Genomic DNA, 20,931 nt, shown 5'->3' on the forward strand with positions numbered 1-20,931 from the left:
TGGTTGTATTTATACACGTGTCGCGTTCAACGAATCAGCAAGTCGGACATTTCCGAGTTTCCTAGTTCCGACTAGCTAGCACAACCACGTCCACACGTCAGAGAGCGATGTCAAAATAGAGGGAAATAAAGAAAATAATTTGGGGGGACAAAAGAGAGAGAAACTATGAAGCGCTGAGATTGCAGCGATTTTTTCCACCAACTTCTGGATTTGAGTTTTTGAACAGATTTGTAAGATTATATATATATATATATATATTTTTTTACATGTATTTATGATTTTTGCTACCACAAAGGATTTGTTGTGTAGAGTTTGAAGTGTGGCAAGAAAGTATCGATGAGGGCAGATTAGTGGCATATTATTTTGGTTTTTAAAGATCATCACGACGGATTATAATTAATAACGTGGGAAACCAATAGAAGCAATCCCATTGTGAGGTTCTCTATCCTCTTTTTTTTGGTAACTCGCACATATAGAGGAATGTTACCCCGGCTTGAGAAGGTGATCCAGCTCCTGACGCTGACGTGCGGACTGTTCTTTGGAGTTGTTTCAACGGAAAACGAAGTAAAGGCAGAGGTAAATCATTATGACAACATGCATAAACTCAGAAACTATTTAAAAACTATTTAAAAGTATAATAAGGCAGACATTGCTTAAGGTTTATACGAGAAGGGTGGGAGTATATATCAACTACTATGTGTTATTGCCAATAGTGTCTACACTTTCTGTACCAGTCTTCATAATTGGCACTATTTTCTTTCTCTTGGTCTTATGATGGGGTGGCATGATCTTTAAATTGAGGGCAATTGAAAGGCAAGGTTAAAACCAGTGAACATTTCAGTAGAATCTGAAAAAGAGATGAAAATGCAAATAATAGTCAGAAAAATTACATGACTCTGATTTTGTGGTTTAAAAGAAAAAGAAGTGAGGAGGATTAAAAACGTTGGGGGAGTACAGAGTTGTGAAAATTCAAGTCAGCTGCTTTGTTCTAAGAAACTGGGGGCTGTGGTGTGTGTGTGTGTGTGTGTGTGGGGGGAGGGGGCGGGCGGGCGGGGGGGGGTAATGGTTTTCATCTGTACTGAGTTATGGTAGAGAGAGACTGGAGACTGGAGAGGAAGCTGTTCTCTCTTTTAGCAAACTGGACATGAAGACTGTCTGGAGCAACAGAGGCATCATACCCATTGTAACTGGTGGGACACTACTAAAGTATAGCCTACACAAACACTATATTTTGTCACACTATATTGTGTCATGGTGTCATTTCAAAATGATTAGGTGACATGATGCCTCTGGCCTGGGGTAATTCTAGATCTGTTCTTCAGGAATTCCAGATCTCTCTATCTACCCATCCCAGTGCGCTTTTAGATACATCCCAAACCATCAAGAATAACCAACATTAGCCATGACTGCAATAGCCAATCGCCAAGTCAAAGGTATCCAATGGTGCTCATGCATTTCTCCTAGTCTTTTCAGTGCTGGCCCTCCCTGGCCTACACCTAGAGGTTGTTCTTATTAAGAAAGACAGGATGCTTGGAGGAACTCAGGTCCTGACTCAGTGACCACAAACAGCTGGTGTCTGAGTCAGCCAGACATGATGGACGTCCGAAATGGCACCCTATGCTTTATGCAGTCAGCGAGACATGGTCAACCACTGGTTGCACTGTCAGTTAGAAATGCCTGCGAGACTGTCCATTTACGAGGCCACAGTTTAGTGGACCAATCAATGCAACATCTATAACCCTGTGATAATAGTGTAATAACTGCACACACAACACTGAGACGGTAATAAAGCATGCACAGTGTCACAATAAGACTGCAGATGTTGATGCTGGGTCCATGACAGATCGAGGCTCAGTTTACCCATTCCAAATCCTACCCATAATGCCACCCGAAGGCCCATCAAATTTACCCATATTCCTACAGGAGTAGGCAGATTACCCAACCCCAAATCCCAAGGAATGCCATAAGCAAGATGGAATTATCTGACCCTGGAACAGCAGTTGAGGGAAACTTTGACCTACTCTGCCCATAGCAGCCATGATGGAAGATGGGATTATCACTAATTAACGGTTTCTGGTTTAAATCACCTGTGTGTAGTACACTGTATGTAACGGTAACCTATGATGAATACGATGTCTGTTGTGTGGGAGGGATAAAAGAACAGAGCACGAGAGTGACGAATAGGCTAAATAATGGATAGGGTTGAGATGAGAGGATGGGATGTTGATTTTATGCTGACAAATTCCGATTTACGGTATGAAAGCACAGAACTGAGTAGGAGTAGAATTTTCGGACATTCCTTTTTAGTGATTTAGTATTAAGTCACTGCCCGCGGAGTCCAACTTGATAGGCCAGGGAGGCTAAGCCTACAATTTAACTTAAAGCTGTGATGAGTGAGGAGAATGTCTTAGCAAATATTCACAGTCATAGGCTTCTCTTAAGATCGAGCTGCGCTTTTTGAAATGGGATAGTAACAAAAAGAGCTATACATCACAAAATATCTCTTTACTCTATATATATACATTACTTTGTGCACATACTATAAATCCAAGACAAAACCCTCCTTTTATTTAATTTTATTAACTTTTATTTACAAAAACACCTTGTCTCACTTTTATAAAATTGCTGGTTGGACTTTAATCTTAGCCAATGGAAGTGGAAAGGAATGAAAATAAGAGGATCCATTTCACAGATCTCCGCAACATGTGTCTGAATCTGAAAGTCCTTGAAGTTTTTTTCAAACACGATAACAGCAGACATCTGGAGGCAAGGTGACTAGCATGTCTCGGGATCACAGGGAAGAGATCATGCCAGGGGTCCATTCCCAAAATGGGTTGGGCCCATAGAAATAGAAATACTAGAACGGGATACATTCTCAGACCGCAGTAATTTGGGGCGGAAGGTAGCCTAGTGGTTAGAGTGTTGAGCCAGTAACCGAAAGGTTGCTAGATTGAATCCCCGAGCTGACAAGGTAAAAATTCTGCCCCTGAACAAGGCAGTTAACCCACTGTTCCTAGACAGTCATTGTAAATAAGAATTTGTTCTTAACTGACTTGCCTAGTTAAATAAAGGTTAAATACATTTAAAAAAATGGACAGTGTGGGTACCATAGAAATAGAATGAATAGTTCTATTTCTATGATCGGTATATTCAATATTGTTGCCGAACCACCCATCACAGAGCATTCACTTGAATGGGAATGTCTGCTCTATTGATTATATTTCTATGGTTTGTCTGGGTTGTTTTTGTATGGTTGAAGCACCCTGTTGGAAAAGTGCTGGCGCATGCTGTTCTACAAGTGCTCACTGTCACTTAAACATTTTCGGGCAGGAAAATATTCAGTTAATCTATCTGCCGCAGGGAAAACAAACCAACCGATGGATGTCTATGGAGAGATGGTGTGTTTATCCATTCCCCTCAAGTGCTATCCCGGCAGTTTTCATCCTAGAACCCATTATTTGTATAACAGTAGACATAGAATTTAGCCTTCGTGGCCCAGATGATTAAGGGATGTGCAACTTTCCCTTTCAAGACGATTCGATATGTATCTATACACATGGGCTCCAATATGATACAGGAACAATATGTTTTAGTTTGAAGCGATTCGGTATGAATCGATGCGAAGCGATTCGATGCATAAACACAGTCATTTTCCATTATAAATTATAATCTGTTGCTGATGGAGCTCATGAGCAGGGCCTCTGAGCTGGATCTGTCTGAGCTGACTTTTGTGTGTGCGTGTGCGTGTGCGTGTGTGTGTGTGTGTGTGTGTGCGTGTGGGTGTGTGTGTATGTGTGTAAATTATGTCTATGTGGTGTATAGGCACCTGAGCTGAGCCATAACGGAAACTGAGAATCTACCACCCCCCCATCACCCAATAATTAATTTGTGCAGATTAAAAGTGTTAGAGCTGGTAATGTATCAATATTTATCTTTAAAAAATAGCTATGACATAGCCAATGAATATATAGCACAACTTTGTGTAACCCCCGTCTCATAATCAAATGGTTTAGTCCAGGTACTCCCAAATTGGGGTACGCGTACCCCCAGCGGTACCTGCAATGCCGTCGGGGGTACGCCAAATAATTGATTTTTATGTAAAAAAAATATTTTAATTATTATTTCATTTTTTTCTTCACATTTTCAAACTCCATTTATATTTTCCAACGGGGCTATACATTTGAGTGAGGTTTTTTGTCTCGCCTGGGTAGCCTCGTTTCACTGCCAAAAATAAAATGAAACCGTCTAGTGTTCAACGAAATAACAACACAATGTCAAATACAGGCATCCTAGTCAAATAATTAACATCCAATCACATTAATCGTTACTCTCTCGCAGGAATTCCCCTAACGGTCCGTATGTAGCCAAACGTAGCTGCTGCTCACTCTGTTTGCTCAGAAATGGATAAATGGTTAAAAAAGTAAGGCCCGCGTCCATAGAGACACATACCAGCTCTACTGCTACTACCAGCAGTACTACACCTGCACCTGTCGACGACACAAGTTGTTCTGCTTCCACGAGCACATCCAATGCTAGCATCAGTAATTCTACATTTGCTGTTAGCCCAGCTAGCATGAACACTGACAGTTGTGAATTTGATGCAGCTGAAGAGCTACTGCCCCTTTACCCAGGAAAGCACCGAACAACAGACAGGGACGTTGGACCATCGAAGAGGCGCAAATATGATGAGAATTACATTGATTTGGTGTTTACTTATATTGGGAGTAGTGCCTTTCCTCAGCCACAGTGTGTTATATGTGCAAAAGTACAATCTCACAACTCGAAACCTTCACTCTTGTGCAGACATTTAGAAACAAACATGCCAATTTGAGAAATAATCCACAGGAGTTTTTCATCAAACAACAGTTTCATGACTCATCAGTGACATGGCAGGATATGTTTTGAAACAATTACTGCTTCGCATACAAGCCAGAGAATTCTATGCGTTACAGCTGGATGAGTCAACAGACGTGGTGGTCCTGGCACAGCTGATATATGTCTGTTACATTTATGGGGGGTCAATTAAGGAAGACATCCTCTTCTGCAAACCACTGAAAACCAGGACAACAGGAGAGGATATTTCTAAAGTACTGGGCTGCTTTGTGACATCAAATGGACTTTGGTGGTCAAGATGTGTTTGTATCTGTACTGATGGCGCAAAAGCCGTGACAGGGAGACAACGCGCGTGCAAGCTGTTGCTCCCGACGCCACTTGGGTACACTGCAGCATCCACCGAGAGGCTCTTGCTGCCAAGGGAATGCCTGACTGCTTGAAAGACGTTTTGGACACTACAGTGAAAATGGTTAACTTTGTTAAAGCAAGGCCCCTGAACTCTCGTGTATTTTCTGCATTATGCAATGATATGGGCAGTGACCATGTAACGCTTTTACAACATACAGAAGTGCGCTGGTTATCAAGGGGCAAAGTATTGACACATTTTTTTTAAATTGAGAGACGAGCTTAAAGTTTTCTTCACTGACCATCATTTTCACTTGTCTGACAGTTTGCATGATGATGAGTTTCTCACACAACTGGCCTATCTGGGTGAATCATCCTAATCTAGGATTACAGGGACTCTTCGCAACTATATTCAATGTGCGGGACAAAATTGATTAAGAAGTTGGAGCTCTTCTCTTTCTGCATTAACAAGGACAACACACAGGTCTTTCCATTATTGTATTGTTTTTTGTGTGCAAATGAACTCAAGTTTACGGACAATGTCAAATGTGATATAGCGAAGCAACTGAGTGAGTTGGGTGCACATTTATGCAGGTACTTTCTCAAAACAGATGACACAAATAGCTGGATTCGTTAGTCCACTTACCGATATCTGAACAAGAGAGCCTTATCGAAATTGCAACAAGCGGTTCTGTGAAAATGGAATTTAATCAGAAGCCACTGCCAGATTTCTGGATTGGACTGTGCTCAGAGTATCCTGCCTTGGCAAATCGCGCTGTTAAGACACTGATGCCCTTTGCAACCACGTACCTATGTGAGACCGGATTCTCGGCCCTCACTAGCATGAAAACTAAATACAGGCACAGACTGTGTGTGGGAAAAAACTGAGACTCTCCAATACAACCCAACATTGCAGAGTTATGTGCATCCTTTCAAGCTCACCCTTCTCATTAACCTGTGGTGAGTTATTCACAGTTTGTGATGAACAGATAAGGTTTTATATGTAAGATGGCTAAATAAAGAGCAAAATGATTGATTATTATTATTATTTGTGCCCTGGTCCTATAAGAGCTCTTTGTCACTTCCCACGAGCCGGGTTGTGACAAAAACTCACACTCATTCTTATGTTTAATAAATGTATCGTATAGTGTTTGTGTGGCAGGCTTACAGGGATGGCAAAAAACAACATTTGAGAGTGCGCTGACCCTGGTGCTAGAGGGGGTACGCAGCTGGAGGTTGAATGTTTGAAGGGGTACGGGACAATAAAAAGTTTGGGAACCACAGGTTTAGACTGTTTGGAAGTTGATGGACTCAGAGTGAGTTTCTCATCTTATCCTGCTTTGACCATGCAGTGCAGGTAGCAAAAGTTCGACCATGCTGTGCAGGTAGAAGATGTTTGACCGTGCAGTGCAGGTAGAAGTTGTTTGACCGTGCAGTGCAAGTAGAAGATGTTTGACCATGCAGTGCAGGTAGAAGATGTTTGACCGTGCAGTGCAGGTAGAAGATGTTCGACCGTGCAGTGCAGGTAGAAGATGTTCGACCGTGCAGTGCAGGTAGAAGATGTTCGACCGTGCAGTGCAGGCAGCAAAAGTTTGACCATGCTGTGCAGGTAGAAGATGTTCGACCGTGCAGTGCAGGTAGAAGATGTTCGACCGTGCAGTGCAGGTCGAAGATGTTCAACCATGCAGTGCAGGTAGAAGATGTTCGACCGTGCAGTGCAGGTAGAAGATGTTTGACCGTGCAGTGCAGGTAGAAGATGTTTGACCCTGCAGTGCAGGTAGAAGATGTTCGACCGTGCAGTGCAGGTAGAAGATGTTCGACCGTGCAGTGCAGGTAGAAGATGTTCGACAGTGCAGTGCAGGTAGAAGATGTTTGACCCTGCAGTGCAGGTAGAAGATGTTCGACCGTTCAGTGCAGGTAGAAGATGTTTGACCCTGCAGTGCAGGTAGAAGATGTTCGACCGTTCAGTGCAGGTAGAAGATGTTCGACAGTGCAGTGCAGGTAGAAGATGTTTGACCATGCAGTGCAGGTAGAAGATGTTTGACCGTGCAGTGCAGGTAGAAGATGTTCGACAGTGCAGTGCAGGTAGAAGATGTTTGACCATGCAGTGCAGGTAGAAGATGTTCGACCATGCAGTGCAGGTAGAAGATGTTTGACCGTGCAGTGCAGGTCGAAGATGTTCAACCATGCAGTGCAGGTAGCAAAAATGATTTGCTGTCCTCGTAATGAAAATATCAACTGTATCCTGTATGTCTAAAAATGACCACATATACTGATTGTTTCAAGCAAAACTACCAAAACCTTTGCCGATGGTGAACCTGAACAATCAAAATCAAATCCAATGTAAGCCCCGATCAGCATGTAGCAAACTGCGCACATCAAGCAGTTTGACTAGATTACTGATATTGCCTGGGGTTGTTTGGTATGCAAAGTGACTTGTAGATCAATGACTGTCAACATAATTACATGCTTAGTTCAACCCTGTAGGAGAGGACGCAGTTGTCACAAAAGATGAGAGGTATTTTCGGGAAGGTAGAAAGAATTGTAAACCGCCGATTCGTAATGTTTGAATGGATTTTCTTACCGATGCATGATCGGTTTAGGGCCCCCCGGCCTATGCACTCATATCTTAAACGATTTAATCAGGGACCGATGTGTATCGGTGAATCGTTCAAATTAATTGTGTAGATTGGAGCCATGTGCAAGCTAGCGTCCAGTGTTGACTTGGCCATACTTGGCCACTTGAGGGGTAGGCCTAAGACTAGCCAAGTGTATTATTATGTTATAAATGTATGCTCCTTTAGCCTAGAACTCAGCTATTTTACATTGTATTAAGCGTGTAAATACAGTAAAAGTACTTTAGTTAGCATTAGTTAGTTAGCATTAGCGTGTAGCGCTGGTTCAGGTTGAAATGGGTCAGAGATGTGGGACGCCACACTAGGAGGCCAGGGAGGCTAATGTGTCTCTCAGACTGAGCCGCTTACGACCAAACTCTGGTGTCTGTTTTTTCCGTTGGCACCGCCTGAAGGGGAACAACTGACTCAGTCTACTCCGTCTCCCTCAATATAAAATTCAACTTTAATACTCCTGTCCCCTATTTTCTGACCCTTTTCTTATTTATTTTTATTTTTTTAAATTTACATCTTTATCCCCCATTTCTTTCTCACTTTCCTTCATTGTCGTTCCATAAGTCAATCCCAATTAACGTTTTATTTTCCTTTTCTCCGTTTTTTTTCTTCTCTCCCGCCCTTCTCTCTCTCAGCATCAGTGAACTATTAAAAAAGAGAGTCGGGAAAAGATACCACTAATTCCTCTGCCTAAAGAAAACCAGATCCACTATAAAAGACATGTGGACTGAGAGGGCTGAAAGACAGCTCTTTTCCGTTTGCTTGAAACGCAAATATCTGCAGTATCTGCACGCTTGGAAGAATTGCTTCTTGCTAAATACCTTATGGTATATATTGGTAAGTTAGTCTAGCGGCCAGCTATTTAAACTTGCAGTAAGCATGGTTGAATTACCAACTGGGCTTGGGCCCATTGATCATCAGTTATCATATTAAAAACGGCAAACATTTGCCTCCACCTTATGGAACGTTTTGTAGAATTGCAGGAAATTAGCAGAAAAACTGCAACAACAAAAAATAGGGGGCGGGGCACCCCCATCAAAGTTTCACATCCCTGGTAGTATACAGTAGGTACTATACAGTAGGTAGTATACAGTAGGTACTAGTATATTATCAGGCTACTTTATCCTCAGGGTGTCTAATACTTTCATGAGTGTCTGACCAATAGTGGCACCTGATCTGACTGTCATATCATATGATGATATTATTAGTCACATCTGCATCACTATCTGCTGGTTGAAATGAATGACAGATGTTACTAATGTTGGACCGGATCTATATTTGTCATCCATCTACTCATAATTTTATTTTGCAGGTTACACAGCCCGTCTTTGTTGAAATGCATTTCCTTAGAATATATGAATCGCTGCAAATTGCGTAACTCATAGGGACTTGCGTCTGTTTACTAAAATCGCAGTCACATGACCGAGGCTATGACCACACACACATGGGTTTGTAGTTACCCCGAAACTGGCAATAAGCGACGTAGAAGTCCTACTAAATAGAACCTTAGACTGGAACTGCTGGGAGTTCCAGAGGAGAGTTGCATGATGGGATAGCTGGCGTTGTCAGAGGGGATGTGAGGCTTTGGGAGATAGAAAGAGAGAGGGGGTAGAGCAGAGAGAGGAGAGAGCAGAGGGTGGGGGACACGTGGGGGAGAGAGGAGACCAAGATAGAGAGCGAGAGAAGGAGAGCGAGAAGAGAGAGAGTCTTCTCGGTGTGGGGGGGAACTTTTCATCCTGACTGAGCTGAGAGTGTTTTCACAGAGCCAGACGCGTCACCACAGTGGAGCCACAGCACACACTAGGAGCAGTCAGATAGAGAGATGGAGAGAGGGGGGGGGGGGGGGGGGGGGGATGGAGAGAGAGAGGGCGCTTGGAGGGAGTTAGATATACAGACATGGAGAGAGGTTGTTGGAGGTGGGGACCAGATGGATTGATACAGTGTGTAGGTCTTGCTGAAAGAGGGGGCTGGTTGCAGTACTGACATGAGCAAAGGGAGAGTTTACCTCACTCTGCAGCCTATAATTGAACCTTGTTTTTCACCCTGTCTGCTGTGGCTGTGTGTGGTAATATCTCTGCCCAGGTACAAGCCAGCCATTTCCTCACTCTTACTCTCTTACACTCCTCTCTTTTTCCTCCCTCATTTAAATTCAACTCTTCTCTATATTAAAAAAAGACCTCTCATCTAAAACGACGTGAGAGAGAGAGACATTCTAGGAAAGAGGAAGGCTGACTATATTCACCCAACTAACTGTAAAATGTATACTATTACATAGACACACATGGGTGGGGGTTTGAAGAGAAAAGGAGTTAGAGAGAGATGGAGTAAGTTAGAGAGAGATGGAGTAAGTTAGAGAGAGATTGAATAAGTTAGAGAGAGATGGAGTAAGTTAGAGAGAGATGGAATAAGTTAGAGAGAGATGGAATAAGTTAGAGAGAGATGGAATAAGTTAGAGAGAGATGGAATAAGTTAGAGAGAGATGGAATAAGTTAGAGAGAGATGGAGTAAGTTAGAGAGAGATGGAATAAGTTAGAGAGAGATGGAGTAAGTTAGAGAGAGATGGAATAAGTTAGAGAGAGATGGAATAAGTTAGAGAGAGATGGACTAAGTTAGAGAGAGATGGAGTAAATTAGAGAGAGGGTTGGGGTTTTTCTGGGATTACAGAAGAATTCTCTGTAATTCCACTGACTGAATTTGTGGAAAAGATTGAGACACTCACTGACTGCATGTCTGTGCAGCACACACACAAGTGCACGCACACACACACACTCATCTTGTCTCTCACCCACACACATGAACAAACTTGTCCATGATGTTTGATAACATTACATCGGACTAGAATGAATCATCTCCATTAGGTTGATGTTTGTCTGAGTGTCTCTCTCTCTCTCTCTCTCTCTCTCTCTCTCTCTCTCTCTCTCTCTCTCTCTCTCTCTCTCTCTCTCTCTCTCTCTCTCTCTCTCTCTCGCTCTCTCTCTCTTTTTCTCTCTCTCTCTCTCTCTCTGTAACTTTAGACTAAGGCCAGAGGCTTAAGCAGCTCCGCATGACTGCTCTTGTATTTGAGAGCGAGACAGGTGAAAGTTTAGCACTACTCGGTCAGACATTTGACTGAAACGCCGTACCCAGCTAGCGCATAACGTTCTGAGAACCATATGTTTCTTACATCTTGGTGAGAGGGTGGTCGTCCTACGGTTACTTTGCATACAACCTTCTTACAACGTTCTGGGAGTGGCGCAGGATAGTCGCTAAGCTATATTTCATCTGGTTAAGTATGATCTCACCTGGTTAAAAGCCTCACTACCACTCCTCAGATGCGGTCCCGTGTGGCTCAGTTAGTAGAGCACGGTTGTGGGTTTGATGCCCACTGGGGGAAAAGATAAGAGCCTCTGCTGAATCACTAAATTGTCAAATGAATCATAGATGTTGTTAGTATAGATGTCACTCCTCTCTCCCTCTACATAGGCATGTAGGGTCTAGAAAGCACACGTCTATTTTCTATGAGCCCCCGTGGTTCTGACTGAGAGAATAGATGAAGTTCTGGGGATGAGATGACATCAGTGTTATGGTTCTACTGTGATTTATTCGGCTTGATTCTCTTCCCTCATTTCTCCTTACAATCCCACAACAAAGTCACAGTTTCCTTTCGAAATGCCCAGCATAAGCTAAGGAGCAAGTTTTTAATGTGTATAAATGGAATTACACTGAAGTAACTCTTGCAATAAAACAATTTTTTTGTATAATTCAGTGTGTGTTTGTGTGTGTGTGTGTGTGTGTGTGTGTGTGTGTGTGTGTGTGTGTGTGTGTGTGTGTGTGTGTGTGTGTGTGTGTGTGTGTGTGTGTGTGTGTGTGTGTGTGTGTGTGACCAATCTCTGTCTGTTTGCTGTTGTAAGGAAGGGAGTGTGTGTTCCTGGCTACAACACGGTTTTGGTTCAATGTCAGCTTTGCATCGGTTTATTCAAACACTGGAGACTAAACTCCCATCCACCCACCCAGATCTCTCTCCCTCTCTCGTTCTTTCTCTTTCAATCTCTCTCTGTCACCCTCACACACATACACACACGCACGTTCAGACAAGCACTGTAAGTAGGCAAACAGGCACACCCACAGATATTGACACACATGTACACACAAAACATTCTTTACAATGACATCCTGGGTCAGTTTCTGTGTTGTTTCTGGCTGATGGAAATGGTGGGAAAATCCAGAGAGAACGAGAGAGAGAGGAATGAGGGGAGAGAGAGAGATGTGTGTGTATCTGTGTCTGTGTGTGTGTGTGTGTGTGTCCTTTTCTACCATTATCTTCAAAGACATTGAATTGTCCAGGGTCTAACTGTCTCTACCCTCCCCTCTCTCCTCTTTCTATCCCAGGTATGGCTTCAGCAGTATGGCTACCTGCCTCCAGGGGACGTCCGAGCCCAGGCTATCCGCTCCCCCAAGTCCATCAATACGGCCATCACAGCCATGCAGAAGTTCTACGGCCTCACCGTCACCGGATCTATGGACACCAACACCCTACAGTGAGTCCTGAGTGACCGAGACAAAGTCAAAGAATGCAAATATTGAAGCGTTATGCGCATAACTTATTGCTAAAGGTTCATGCTGTTGGCTGTTTTTAAAGTGCCCGTGAGAATTGCAGTCTCAGAGTTGAATACAGAACAGCTAACCCACTTTAAGCGATGTCATTACCCCGGATGTGGTACGAGACCCATTCATAAGCTCTAATGATTTACTCAGGTATAGACATTGTACAGTTTGTAACATGGTAAAGGTAACAAAAAGGTGTGTCTTGCTGTTGCCAGGGCGATGAAGCGGCCGCGTTGTGGCGTACCAGACAAGTTTGGATCTGAGCTGAAGAGCAACCTGAGGAGGAAGAGATACGCCGTACAGGGGCTGAAGTGGGACAAACAAGAAGTCACTTTCAGGTAAGACTACACAGCTTTAGTACTACGACACAGCTAATATGTACGCAGTGAGTCTAACGTCCTCTTCAGTCTTTAAAGTTCACTTTTCACATATAAGAATTACACATACAGTATAAATCAAATATTTATCTCAAGGAACTTGTTAGATCTCCTACAGTTCTTAAGGAATATTAATCAATCAAAATGGAATCATATTGAGATTGCATCGAACAAACACAACCAATACACATTTCAGAAGATATTATTATATATTTATTCTTTAAAACGTCAAATCTGCTATTTCCTTCCTTTCCCTCACCTAGCATACAGAACTACACCCCTAAGATTGGGGAACACGCCACGTACGAGGCTATCCGCCGGGCGTTTAAGGTGTGGGAGGCCGCCATCCCTCTCCGCTTCCGAGAGATCCCTTACAGCCACATCAGGGACAAGGTCGACAAGTACGCTGACATCATGCTCTCGTTCTCCGAGGGTTTCCACGGCGACAGCACGCCGTTCGATGGCGAGGGCGGCTTCCTGGCCCACGCGTACTTCCCCGGGAACGGGATCGGGGGTGACACGCACTTTGACAATGCCGAGCCCTGGACTACCGGCTACGTCGACCAAGGGGGTAAGAGACAAGGGAAATGGGGCGGAGGGGGGAAGAGGAAAGTGAGGGAGAGGGGGAGGAAGAGGGAGCAGGTGAGCAGGGAAGGCTGGTGGAAGGAGCTATAGGAGGATGGGCTCATTGTAATGGCTGGAACAGAACAGATGGAACGTGCCAAACACATGAAAACCACGTTTGTCTCCGTTCCGTTTATCCCATTCCAGCCAGTACCATGAGCCCGTCCTCCTATGGCTCCTCCCACCAACCTCCACTGAAGGTGAGAGATTATCAGAAAGAGGAGTGAGGGCTGGAATAGGGTCGAGACCAGGGGAGAGAGGAGATGAGAAGCGAAAGGGGGGGGAAGAGAATAAGCGTAGAGACTTATACAGGAGGTACAAGGAGTGGGAGCGAGTGAAAATAGACACCTGAGTGTTTTTCACTGGGTTGTCTGTAAGTCGGAATTCAGTCAGTCTGAGTTACACAGTGTCTGTACTTTGTTTGGTGAACGTGCTACTTTTACTCTCTTTTCAAACGGTCTTTTCCCTCTTCCCACCTGCTTCTTCCTCCTCTCTCTCTACTCTCTCTCTCTACCTCTGTAGGTAATGATGTGTTCCTGGTTGCGGTCCATGAGTTGGGTCATGCCCTGGGTCTAGAACACTCCAACGACCCGTCTGCCATCATGGCTCCATTCTACCAGTGGATGGACACAGAGAACTTCCAGCTGCCTGATGACGATCGCCGAGGCATCCAGGCAATCTATGGTAAACTCCTACACTCTTATAAAAAGGGTTCCGAAAGGGTTCTTCAGCTGTCCCCATAGGAGAACACTTTTCTATTCCAGGTTGAATACTTTTTGGTTCCAAGTATAACTATTTTGGGTTCCATGTAGAACCCTCTGTGGAAAGAGTTCTACATGGAACTCAAAAGGGTTCTACCTGGAACAAAAGGGTTCTAACTGGAACCAAAAAGGGTTCTTCAAAGGGTTCACCCAGGGGAACAGCCGAAGAACCCTTTTAGGTTCTAGATAGCACCTTTATTTCTAAGAGTGTGGTTTCATGAAATGTGGTAGCAATGTTCTTAGAAAGTTCTAGCAATGTTCCTGGAATGTTACAGCAATATTTAATACGAACTGTCTCTTTGTAATTATTCAGGAATCCTAAAAGGGCAGGAAGTTCTTATCTAGTTCACAGAAAGAAGGACTTCACATTCATTTTGTCAACTCAGTTCTCACTCGTTCTCTCTCAAGTCCACCTCGGGTTATCGTCTTTCCTCATTTTGTCTTGAACGTGTCCGACCACAGGGTCGTCCGGAGCTCCCCCTCCTCCCCCCCGCCCCACCAGACCCTCCACACCAGACCACCCCGGACACGGACCAGATGTCTGCGAGGGACACTTCGACACCATCGCCATCCTCAGGGGGGAGATGTTTGTCTTTAAGGTAAATATGGAACACATAAACTACTACATAGACGAACACATAACCACACTGAAACACATGGCGCAGAAATACACACGTATTGGCATATAGTGCATTCGGAAAATATTCAGACCTCTTGACTTTTTCCACATTTTGTTACGTTACAGCATTATTCTAAAATTGATTCAAATGTGATTTTTTTCCCTCATCAATCAAACACAATAGCCGATAATGACAAAGCGAAAACTGAAATATCACATTGACATAAGTATTCAGACCTTTTACTTTGTTGAACCACTTTTGGCAGCGATTACAGCCTCAAGTCTTCTTGGGTAGGACGCTACAAGCTTGGCACACCTGTATTTGGGAAGTTTATCCCATTCTTCTCCGCAGATTCTTGCTGTCAGGTTGGATGGGGAGCGTTGCTGCACAGCTATTTTCATGTCACTCCAGAGATCTGAAGTCTGGGCTCTGGCTGGGCCACTCACGGACATTCAGAGACTTGTCCCGAAGCCACTCCTGCGTTGTCTTGGCTGTGTGCTTAGGTCGTTGTCCTGTTGGAAGGTGAACCTTTACCCCAGGCTGAGGTCCTGTGCGCCCTGGAGCAGATTTTCATTAACAATCTCTCTGTACTTTGCGCCGTTCATCTTCCCTGGATCCTGACTAGTCTCCCAGTCCCTGCCGCTGAAAAACATCCCACAGCATGATGCTGCCACCACCATGCTTCACCGTAGGAATGGTGCCAGGTTTCCTCCAGACGTGACGCTTGGCATTCAGGCCAAAGAGTTCGATCTTGGTTTCATGAGACCAGAGAATCTTGCTTCTCATGGTCTGAGAGTCTTTAGGTGCCTTTTGGCAAACTCCAAGGGGGCTGTTATGTGCCTTTTACTGAGGAGTTGCTTCTGTCAGGCCACTCTACCATAAAGGCCTGATTGGTGGAGTGCTGCAGATATGTTTGTCCTTCTGGAAGGTTGTCCCATCGCCACAGAGGAACTCTGGAGCTCTGTCAGAGTGACCATCGGGTTCTCGGTCATCTCCCTGACTCAGTTTGGCTGGGCGGCCAGCTCTAGGAAGTGTCTTGGTGGTTCCAAACTTCTTCCATTTAAGAATGATGGAGGCCACTGTGTTCCTAGGGACCTTCAATACTGCAGAAATGTTTTGGTACAATTCCCCATTTCTGTGTCTCGACACAATCCTGTCTTGGAGCTCTACGGACAATTCCTTCAACCTCATGGTTTGGTTTTTGCTCTGACATGCACTGTCAACTGTGGGACCTTATATAGACAGGTGTGCGCCTTTCCAAATCAAGTTGTAGAAACATCTCAAGGATGATCAATGGAAACGGGATGAACCTGAGCTCAATTTCGAGTCTCATAGCAAAGGGTCTGAATACTTATGTAAATAAGCTATTTCTGTTTTTATGCTAACATTTCAAATAACCTTTTTTCACTTTGTCATTATGGGGTATTGTGTGTAGATTGGTGGGGGGGAAAAAATATTTTATACACTTTAGAATAAGGCTGTAACGTAACAAAATGTGGAAAAAGTCAAGGGGTCTGAAAACTTTCCGAATGCACTGTACACCCACTGAGAAGGACTGAATGGCACATCAAGTCACTCAACTACCGAACCGATGTGTGTGTGTATGTACTGTACTATGTAAACACTCTGTCTTTCTGGTGAAGGATAAGTGGTTGTGGCGTGTTCGGAACAACAAGGTGCTCCAGGGTTACCCCATGCCCATCGGTCACTTCTGGAAGGGACTGCCACCAAACATCAACGCTGCCTACGAGAGGAACGATGGCAAATTTGTATTTTTCAAGGGTAGGTTCACTTCAATTGGCAATGTCTTTTTCAGTTTTTCGCATGATGGTTTTGCATTGTCATTGATAAGCCCATTGTAGTTACTGGTAGTCGTTCATTGTTTTGTTTGTATATCCTTTTCAGATCTGTGTGCTTATAGATTTTCTCTCCCCTCCCTCTTCCTCCCTCCAGGTGACAAGTACTGGGTATTCACAGAGTCCAGTATGGAGCAGGGTTACCCTAAGACTCTGAAGGAGCTGGGCACAGGGCTGCCCAAAGACAAGCTGGACGCTGCCCTCTTCTACACCCCCACCGGACAGACATACTACTTCAGAGGGACCAAGTGAGTCTCGTCTTTCATCCTTCATTCCGTTCTTTCTTTTTCTTCCTGTGTACCTTTCTATCTGGAAGAGCAGATTCGTCCACTATCCGTCCCTCTCGTCTTCTTTCTTCCTCTCTTTTGGTTGTTTTTCCTCTCTCCCTTCCCTCTCCGTAACCCGCCTCTCTCTCTGTCTGTCAGGTATTACCGTTTCAATGAAGAGTCCCAGACTGTGGACAGAGACTACCCCAAACCCATCAACACGTGGCAGGGTGTCCCCGATAACATTAAGGCTGCCATCATGAGCGAAGAAGGGTGTAAGTGTGTCAAGGCGTGCCTGTTGAAGGGGATGTTCTTTAGGAGTGCCATTGAGCATTATATAAATCGACAAGGATAGAAATGACAGTTCTATTGTGATAATAGAGGAGGCTATCATAGACCACAGCAGCACACTGCAATTTCTGAAGGTAATCATAATTAAGCAATAACGGCCTGGGGGGGTGGTATATGGCCAATATACCACGGCTAAGGCTTATCGTATGCACAAAGCAACGCGGAGTGTCTGGCCACAGCCGTGGTATATTGCCGTGGTATTTTGGCCAATAATCACAAGCCCCCGAGGTGCCTTATTGCTATTATAAACTGGTTACCAATGTAGTTACAGGAGGTTTATTTCGTACCCGTGGTATACAGTTTGATATGCCATGGCTGTCAGCCAATCAGCATTCAGGGCTCGAACCACCCAGTTTCTAATTAGATTTATATCGGACCTTTCATCCTCCCTCTCTCTTTTCTAACATTCTCTCCAGCCTACACCTACTTCTACAAAGCCAACAAGTACTGGAAGTTCAACAACCAGCACATGAGGGTGGAGTCGGGCTACCCCAAATCGGTGCTCAGCGAATGGATGGGCTGCGCGGGGGAGGAGCCTAAGAAGCGGGATGGCGAGGAGGAAGTGATCATCATCGAGGTGGAGGAGGGAGAAGGCGGGGCCACGGCGGCGGCCGTGGTGATCCCTCTCCTCCTATTGATCTGCGTGGTCCTCACTCTGGGAGCCCTGCTGTTCTTCAGGAAGTACGGGACGCCACGACGTCTCCTCTACTGCCAGAGATCTCTACTGGACAAGGTCTAGAGACGAACTGAACCGAATGAAGAATGCAGAGGGACAGAAAGAGAGAGAGCGACGGAATGAATTGAAAGATTGGAAGAAAAAGGGGTTTGGGAGGGTGAGGGTGAGTAAAGTAGGCTGAAAGGAGTTGGGGTTTTAAAAGAGAAGGGGTAATGGAAGGGCTGTTGGACATGGGGTTTGGTTGGTTGGTTGGTTGGTTGGTTTGTATACGGCCCAGAAGTCGAGAAAGAAGGAGAGGGACAGGGAGGAGGGAGGAAAGAGAGTCAATCAGGAAAGACAAATATATGTTATCTATTTACATGTACAGCTCTGCGAGTTTGAAATTAGGAACAGGCCCCTGCACAAAACACAGAGGAAGGGAATTATTAGATGATGATCGTGATCAACGTTCCGTGTGGTCGACACCCCACCTGCAATAAATCTACTATCACGTCTCCATGTGTCCCACCCTCCATTCTATCCGTTCTCCTTCTTCCTCTCCTAAAATCTCCATCCCACCTAGTTGACGACTCCAGCTGAACTGCTGCCTGAATTACATTTTAAACCTTTTATACAGCTACTTTGCGTATTTCATTTTTTGGTTTCGCTCTAATGATGAAATCCAGGGCCGAACACAAACAAACAGCTCTCTCTTCCGTATCTCCTACCACTGAGAGACGATACTAACCCCAGTCTCTCACTGTGCTCAAGCTAGCAGCATGGTCTTATAGTTGTGGTTGTATTGCGAGGAGCATGGAGCATGCGACCCTCCTAATGAGATGATAAAGGGGTAGATGTGAAGGTGTTGTATATTGTACGCCCCTCATAGTGAGAAAGGCTAAGGTCTTGTCATAGAGGGTCAAAGACTGTTTGTATCCTAAGAAAAAGGAGCTTCCCCACCCAGTTTACAAATGTATCTGAAATCGCACAGGCCCTTGGTACAGAGCCTGGTCTCAGTAAGCAGTCAAAGTTGGATGGAATTAAAGTAGCCATTTTGGCTCAACAATAAAGCCAGTGGCTCAACAATAAAGTCAGTTTCAATATTACTCCATGGAAAGGCAGTGAAGTTTCATTACGTCACCCATTCCAAATACTAATGTATTATCGTGTTTGTTATGTTTTTGTTACTATCGTTGTTATAAATGTTGTTATTATTATGACTATGGTTATTATTATTGTTGTTGTTGTTCTCCAGGTGTAGTCGTACAGTAAATGGTGTTTGTTGTTTTTGTACATTGTCATTTCGAGTCCTGCTGGACAGAGACAATAACGTGGCAAAGATCATCAAAATGGCTCCCAAATTTCACATTTGAGTGGTGGACTTGGGCGACTTTGAAAGTGTTTCCTTTTTTGAAACACTACTTTTCCCATTGCTTGTTTGGCATATAAGAACAATCAAACAAAACTATTTATAAGCAATTCTGATGATGCTTAATGTTTTTAAGTATTACACAAATTGAAAAAGGAAGTAGAATTGTTTTAGTAATAACAATGATAACGGTAATGATATTTATAATGATAATGATATCAATAAAAAAAAGGGAATTAGATTGTTTTTCCTGTTTCACCTTTTTGCATTTCATGAGTTAAAATTAAAGAAAAAATATTTTCTAAAATGAGTCATGCCTTACTTTTTGGTAGTCATTTTATGTTATCGTAACACACACAAACACTGGGGAAGAGAATGGCCTTCGGACTGACTAACAAATAGCAGCTGGCCTCACCACTACTCAAATAGGACTAGGAATGCTGAGCAAACAACAGAATGAAGAGCTGCTTCTCTGGTTCTGTGCATTCCAACTTGTTGTTAACCAGCTATTGTTTACAGCTCACCAGGGGTCATGGGTGGAGTGGAGGAGAGGAGAGCCTAGTTGAAGCTGGGAGGTTGTTTTGGACTTGGCCCAGGGAAATGAGAAATGGAAAAAGTGATGGAATGATCACGTTTTTCTGAGTGCAGTTTTCTGAGAACTGAGTTCTGTTAACTACATCTGGAATTCTTAAAACATCGGAGCCTCCAGCCCCAAACAAGCAAAAGAGAGAGAGAGAGAGAGAGAGAGAGAGAGAAAGAAAGAAAGAAAGAAAGAAAGAAAGAAAGAAAGAAAGAAAGAAAGAAAGAAAGAGTGTGCTAAATTAAAAGTGAGGTGTCCAGTAAAGCTGAAATTATTTTATAGGTTTCAGAAAAAAAATCCTAAGAAACTGCCTTAACTTACTGCCACTCCTCCCTCCCCCTCTATCTCACCCCGATTTCTAACCCACTCCCTCCCTCTCTCTCTCTCACCCGTTGATCTATTTATGAGGTTTAACAGAAACCACTGCCCCACTCACCACAAGAATCTAGGCTCTGTTTTCCTTTTCCCTCTCGTCACATCCCCCCACATCACATCCCCTCTCCTTACATCTCCTCTCCTCACATCCCTACTCCTCACATCTCATCACATCCCCTCTCCTCACATCCCTCCTCACATCCCCTCTCCTCACATCCCCTCACATCTCCTCTCCTCAAATCCCTACTCCTCTCATCCCCTCTCATCTCCCCTCATTACCTCTCCTCACATCCCCTCTCCTCACATCTCCTCACATCTCCTCTCCTCACATCCATACTCCTCACATCTCGACTCCTCACATTCCCTCTGCTCACATCTCCTCTCCTCACATCCATACTCCTCACATCTCGACTCCTCACATTCCCTCTCCTCTCATCTCCTCTTCTTACATCCCTACTCCTCACATATCCTCTCCTCACATCCCTACTCCTCACATCCCCTCTACTCACATCTCCTCTCATTATCTCCCCTCACATCGCTACTCATCACATTCCTTCTCCTCACATCTCCTCTTCTCACATCTCCTCTACTCACATCTCCTCTCCTCACATCCCCTCTACTCAAATCTCCTCTCATTATCTCTCCTCACATCCCCTCTCATCTCCTCTCATCTCCTCACATCCATACTCCTCACATCTCCTCACATCT

The 20,931-nt window shown here is 44.2% G+C and overlaps 1 protein-coding gene across 1 annotated transcript; it reads left to right on the forward strand.

The window, feature by feature from the left end:
* Positions 1-60: 60 nt before the first annotated feature.
* Positions 61-19,568, forward strand: LOC129865484 (matrix metalloproteinase-14-like). The gene is made up of 11 exons (XM_055938324.1): positions 61-230; positions 477-576; positions 12,174-12,322; positions 12,605-12,727; positions 13,030-13,337; positions 13,913-14,074; positions 14,614-14,750; positions 16,415-16,553; positions 16,725-16,875; positions 17,053-17,168; positions 17,661-19,568. Exons 2-11 carry the CDS (start codon positions 481-483, stop codon positions 17,981-17,983), a joined length of 1,704 nt encoding a protein of 567 aa, XP_055794299.1. The 5' UTR covers positions 61-230; positions 477-480; the 3' UTR covers positions 17,984-19,568.
* The last annotated feature ends 1,363 nt before the right edge of the window (positions 19,569-20,931 follow it).

The sequence above is a fragment of the Salvelinus fontinalis genome, chromosome 11 (genome assembly GCF_029448725.1).
Source record: "Salvelinus fontinalis isolate EN_2023a chromosome 11, ASM2944872v1, whole genome shotgun sequence".
Lineage (NCBI taxonomy): Eukaryota > Metazoa > Chordata > Actinopteri > Salmoniformes > Salmonidae > Salvelinus > Salvelinus fontinalis.